This window comes from Carassius gibelio, chromosome A10, assembly GCF_023724105.1.
Source record: "Carassius gibelio isolate Cgi1373 ecotype wild population from Czech Republic chromosome A10, carGib1.2-hapl.c, whole genome shotgun sequence".
Taxonomy (NCBI): domain Eukaryota; kingdom Metazoa; phylum Chordata; class Actinopteri; order Cypriniformes; family Cyprinidae; genus Carassius; species Carassius gibelio.
The window spans coordinates 1,638,425-1,644,971 of record NC_068380.1 but is presented as its reverse complement, the minus strand read 5'-3'; the positions used below and the strand labels follow the sequence as shown (position 1 = coordinate 1,644,971).

At 36.8% G+C, this 6,547-nt stretch overlaps 1 protein-coding gene across 2 annotated transcripts; it reads left to right on the top strand.

Moving 5' to 3' along the window:
• The first annotated feature begins 4,177 nt into the window (after nt 1-4,177).
• LOC128020762 (nucleoplasmin) lies at nt 4,178-6,365 on the top strand. Of its 2 annotated transcripts, none has more exons than XM_052607405.1 (10): nt 4,178-4,277; nt 4,358-4,417; nt 4,499-4,581; nt 4,661-4,780; nt 5,449-5,542; nt 5,626-5,735; nt 5,807-5,835; nt 5,921-5,954; nt 6,025-6,060; nt 6,141-6,365. In XM_052607405.1, the coding sequence occupies exons 2-10, from the start codon at nt 4,381-4,383 to the stop codon at nt 6,348-6,350; spliced, it is 753 nt and encodes a 250-aa protein (XP_052463365.1). In that variant the 5' UTR covers nt 4,178-4,277; nt 4,358-4,380; the 3' UTR covers nt 6,351-6,365. The 2 variants fall into 2 exon arrangements, with proteins under 2 accessions (XP_052463365.1, XP_052463366.1); XM_052607406.1 differs by having other exon boundaries at nt 4,179-4,277; nt 6,025-6,070; nt 6,141-6,268.
• Nucleotides 6,366-6,547: the final 182 nt, after the last annotated feature.

The following is a 6,547-nucleotide window of genomic DNA, read 5'->3' as shown; positions in this document are numbered from 1 at the left end:
CTCTTTCTTTCTCTCTCTCTCTCTCTGGTTTGTGTGTATAAAAGTTGCTGATGCTGTGGGCAGAATATGCTTCTACAGTTTAAAATCTGAATTCAGGGATATAATGAATTCTTATTTGTTACTGTTACTTTTTTAACCAATCAGAAATGTTATGACATACACAAAGAACTCATTTCTGAGAATGGTGTGACAACTAACCCCAGTCTTCATTTTACCATAAAGGCAATTTAAAACTCCCAGCGGAGAGGCTGGTCTCTAACTTACATTCCCAAATGTTTTTCCCATATCAATCCACAGTGCAGCCCTTATGATATCATGCATGACTTCACCGGTCAAGGGAATTCATAATCCAGTAACAGTGTTATCGTTTATCCCACATCTCTAATTTCTGGCTAAAAGGCCGCTGGCCTGCACTAAGAAATGAGATCGACCTCGAGTGTGAAGTGCCGTGACCAGAGCAGACTCTGTTTCAAACAGATATGCCCGGCTATGTGAGAAGAGCTGGACAGAAACCACATAAAGACCTCCAGCCCGCTTTGAGATATCTGATGCTTTGATGCATTTTTTATTACATTATTTTTTTATCCAGTGCCATGAGAAGAAAGTAATCCCTCTGAAAGCATTATTTTCTAATTCTTGTTAGCTGGGTGACAAAAGAAATTAAAACATTCATCAGGAGAAATTTGCTTAAAGGGATTGTTCACCCAAAAATTAAGAGACTTTTTACTTCAAACCATTCTCTATCCTTAATATAGTTTTTTTCCAGTGAAACACCTCATATGAATCAGGAGAGAAGTATGCACAGATCAAGTGCCGTTTACAAGTGAAACGATTTCTGTAGACATGGATTTTGAGAAAGCTTTATAATGAATTATGGACTATCTTCTGTGGAACAAAAGAATGGTCTTCAATAAGATATTTTGAAATTTTCTTTTCTTTCAGTACAATGAAAGTCAATGGGATACAGTGTTGTTTGGATATGAAAAGGAATGAGCATTTTGGATGTCTAAACCTGTATATCTTCATTTATCAATCTTCAGCTCAGGGTTGGCTAGGCCATTCACCTTTACAGACTAATGAGGCACGACACATGTATAGCTCATTGCCCAGCACTGAAACCAGTGTTTGCTGTAGTTAAAACTCAGCTGCTGTATATAATGATGCTGCTGCATTTATTTTAAAACCAATAAAGTGAAACTCCTCTTCGTTTTTAGCAGTGCAACCACGTATTTGTTGGATTTTGTGCCAGAACTTTATGCATCAAAATAATTAACATGTATTTTTTTCTGAAAACAGCCAAACCAGTATCATTTATATTATAGATCACAACGTTTATATGCATCTGCTAACACTAATACAAAATTATGTACATTGCATTCAATGTACATTTTCATCACTTCATGCATTCCCTGGCAACCAAACCTATGACCTTGTTGTGTTAGCGGCACACTCTTCTCATTAAGATAGAGAAATGAAGTGTCCTATTGACACTCTATAGAGGGGCTCCATCCCTCCCTTTCCTTGAGAAAATCTTAATTAGATCTGAGGAGGTCTACGCCACTGTCTCTGGTTTCCTGCCATCTATCAGCCAGTTGCTGTAGTTCCACAGTGAAATGGCAATGAGCAAATCCACAATATGCTTAGTTTACTTAGAAAGTGCTGAAACAGGTATTCCACAGCTAATGCGGCGTGGAAAGGTCCTTGGGGATGGGAAACTAGTGATGAAAAGCAGTGATACATACCAGCACTGCTTCTTTAAATATACTGTTATTTGTTATTATTGCAGCAACATTAAATTAACTATAAGATTTTAGAATTTTAAAATTGTGTTAGATTAATAGATATACATTAAATAAAAAAAGTGAAATAAAATAATATATATATATATATATATATATATATATTTATGTATACCTTTTTATTTTATTAATATAATTGTGTGTGTGTGCGTGTGTGTGTAAAATTTAAAATAAATATTTTGCTTAATAAAAAATCAATATTGAAAAAAATGCATGTACTCCTATTTCTATTTTATTTATATAATTTGTAGTTTGTAGTTTTATATTTATTTGTTTAATTTTATAATTGTTGTAAATTGAATAAACATTCTATATTATATATACATATATATACATACACACACATATATATACATACACACACACACACACACACACACACACACACACACACACACATATATACATACACACACACACACACACACACACATATATATATATATATATATATATATATATATATATATACACACACACACACACACACACACACACACATACATATATATAAACACACACATATATATATAAGAAAAAGTTTTTTTTTTTTTTTTTTATAACAAAATTACTGCTGAATCATCCTTAATAAGAACTTTGATGTGTTTTGAGAAAGTAAATTCAATTTAGTCAATTTTGGTGTCATGCTGATTTTAAAGCACACTTGTCACGTTCCTGAACAGGCGTTTGGCACTGTGCACCACATGTGTGTGTTTGTCATTCATTGCATTAGACAGCCCACAACTGCTCTTAGTCACCATTAATAATAGCCAACAAATGCTCATTGGGTTCATTTTTGCTTTTTAACTTAGTGTGTGAGTGTTTCACGGAGGAGAACGGGGCCCACACACAGCGAGGATTCACTTGAGCCCTCCCACGCGCTCTCTAAACCATCATATATGCAGTCAGGAGCCGAGATTGTGTAAGTGGAGCTCCCATGTGGCCTCACATTTCATTTACAAGGCATTCGACTCTATTTTTTGCATGTCATTTGGTCTCATCTGCTGGGCACAGGTGTGCAGACACAAAAAAATCATGAAGTTATATTTAAAATACAGCTCATAACTCTGCCTAATGTTAATATATAGTATTGATTTACCCATCACCCCCACACCTTGTAATATCACAGTCTCTTTGTCCTCATGGTGTCTTCAGCCCCTCCTCTATTTTCTTTTCATCCAGTGGCTCGTGGTGTTTGATGGCGAGTAGCGGCTGGCGGAGGAACCCAGGGGAGCGTCGGTCAAACTCACAGCCCATGTCCTCTCTCCGCTCCGTAATCCACAGGCTGAGTGATCCGGTGCATGGAGATCTGTTAATAATAGATCACACGACAGTCGGGAATGAGCGTGTGCTGCACATATGGAACTGAGGGGGATCTGAGACACATAAACAACTATGGCAAATGTAAGTTAAACAACTGAAATACACATATTGCACATATTGTGAGTTGAGTCACACACAAAAAATTATCAAGTAACTTTTATTATACAGGGCTTTTTATAATACAGATGGTTTCAAAGTAGCTTCACAGTAATAAACAGGAAAATAAGAATCAATGATGCAGGCTTCTTCAAATATGAGACAAATTCTAATTCTGCAGTAAAGCAGCTATAATAAAAGACATTTTTTTATTAATTATTAAGAGTAAAATCAATCAATTATTCATAGGCACAGCTTTATCTCATGAGAATAATTGATTTGATGGATCTCTTTGGGAGACTGGGGCTTGTTGTCACACTTCTTACAACAGTGAATATAAGGGGTGATATATATATATATATATATATATATATATATATATATATATATATATGTGTGTGTGTGTGTGTGTGTGTGTGTGTGTTTATAAAAGCCCTGACATTTACCAAAGTACTTGTCCTAAGACTACATCACAACCTATGGGTTTCTATATACTTCTTATATATAGTCTAGTCAACTCTTTACTTTATGTATGCAAGTATCACTCATTGGCCAAATAACTATTACAAAACTACAATATAACATGGCTCTATATACTCAGCTTTCACTTCCTGAACTACAAAACTTGTTGATACTGTATTTTTGTTTGTTAGTTTGCTTCAGGAACGTGATCATAAGTTGGTTCTTTATTTAGGTTTCTAAAGTAAATTAAACCACTGCTATTGAAACAAACATCTGTAGACCATGCGGAAACTTACCAATGTGACAACTAGCCCTGGTTTAGGTTACATAAGAGAGGTTCATTTGAAATAAAAGACAACATATTTCGTATGCATAATTATGAGTCATCTTAATTCTATTCGATTAAAATCTGATTATAAAGAAGTGATTTTTCAGCAGGTTCATGCAGCAGGTCGGATCCATAATTAACCTGTAGTGATCCTGACTTAATTACTGTCACCTGATGAGCAATTACTTCCTCTTTAAACCTTCTCAGGGCGCAACCTTGCGCTTTCTTTTCTTTTGCCGTCCCAGAAGCAGTACTGAGGTTTATTTCTGGTGAGCACATCAAACGAATTTCTCAATATTTCACGTTTCATAACACGCATTCAACTGCCTTTTCTGTATGTGCCTTTCAGTTTTTTTTTGTCTTCGTTTCAAAATGAACAAAACTGAGAAACCTTTATCCACTCTTTGGGGTAAGATGCTACACCTTGGAGTCTTAAAGTAAAACAACTTAAAACAAGTAGTTTTTACTAGGTTAATTCGCTCTGTTTTAGGTTGTGAACTTAATGACTCTAATAAAGAAGAGTCCTTCAAGACTGATGACACGAATCTTCAACACCAGCTGGCGCTTAGAATGGTTGGTTTAGTGATTATCAATGTAAATGTGGCGTTTTAATCATTGTTACCTTTTTAACCTGTTAATATTTGATTTGAAGATGTGTCTGGGTCACAATGCTAAAGATGAGTTTAATATCATCGAGTTGGTCACCGGTGAGGGGAACAGTAGCCTGAAAGCGGTCCCAATAGCAACACTGCATGCTAAATCTATGCCTACGGTAAGGAATTTGTTTTTTAGACTCAACTTTAGTTTTAAAGGATTAAGGAGATATCAACCTAAAATTTGGAACACAAGTAGCTTAGATTTCATTGTCTTCTCTCCCGGGTCTGTTGTGATTGCATTCACGACGCTGCTGTCGTGTTTTCTGGTGTGCACAATCACAAAGATAACACGTCAGCAGCGTCGTACGTCAACCATCACAGCAGTCGTGCTCACAACAGACCCGGACGAGAAGACCATGCTGAATAAAGTCGAATTTTTGTTTTTGTACCCATTTTCGATGCTTCAACAAATTCTAACTGACCCTCTGATGTCACATGGACTACTTTGATGTTTCTAAATCTAAAACATCTTAACCGTGTTTTGAAGATGAACGGAGGTCTTGTGGGTTTTGAACGACATGAGGGGGATCATTACTATTTTCATTGTGGGTGAAAACCCTTTTAAACTTTTTTTTTTTTTTATACTTCAGTAGTAATCTGCCAGGTGTTATTAAAAGACCAAACAGCGTTTAATTCAAGATTTACAACATCTTAAGAAAGTTTTTCCAATCTTTTGTTTTCAGGCCCACAGGGTTATAAAAAATGTCTTTTTTTGTAGTTTACTTGGAGGTAGTCACATTTATTTCCTCAAGTCAGTTCCCCATGAAATTTAATTCTCGATCAGGTCAACCTGTCTGGACTGGATCTTCATCCACCGGTGACTTTTCGCCTGAAGCATGGCTCTGGGCCGGTGTACGTCGGAGCAGAGCATGTGGCCTGTGAGTAGTCGTTTCGGCCGTTATTAGCTACGGTCTGTGGTCAATGGGGAAGTCAATGGGTCTTATGCCAAAATCTCTCCCAGTGGAGGAGTACTCTGATGAAGAACTGGACGAGATGGATGAGGAGGTAGAAGAGGAAGAAGATATTGAAGAACCACCTGTTAAGAAAGTCACAAAAAATAGTGCTGACAAAGTAAGGCCTGTTCTTATCACAAATAGCTAAACTTTTGTTCCTATTCTCACTGCTCCCTTTTATCTTTAAAGAGAAAGAAACCAGGAAAGGGAGTGGATGAGTAAGTTACATCTGACACTTTAATTAGAATTTATTTGTCCATCTTCACTTGTTTCTAAAAACAATCTAATCTTTTATAAATGCAGGGAAGCCTCTGATGGAGACAGTCCACCAAAAAAGGTGCCCTTTTTCCTCGCATCTTTTATTTTTCTAAAGCTATGCACTAATGATTCGCATTTGTTTCCTTCAGGGTAAAGGAAGGGGACGGAAGGCACAAGCTGCAAAGGTGTGACCAGGCAAGGACCTGTAGATCTACGAAATTGGCCATGTAAAGACTCCAGCATTGATCATGTTCTCTTATTGCAGATATGGATGGAAAGCGGCACTTTCCCAGAAGGCTGCTGCTGGACATTTGAGTTAAGATCTCAAATTTCTCACCATGGTCCCATTGTAGTTATGTTTTCGGTCAATAAAACTGTTGGAGGGAAAGCAAACTGGTCTCTTTCTCTAGGAAGCATTTTGTCTGTGCAAGAAATTGACTGGGTAGGCATTAACTTGTCTGCAGCTGTCATCTAAATGTAGTGGAAGCACAAGTTTAGAGCAGAGGCACTGCATTATAGTGATTTACCACGTGTAAGGGTTAAGCTCTACTTATTTTAGATCTACATTAAAGCTGCGGTAGGTAACTTTTGACGCTCTAGCGGTTAATAAACAGAACTGCTTGCGTCTTGCGGAAAAAACATGGTAGTCGGATCTACTTTGTTTGTCTATGA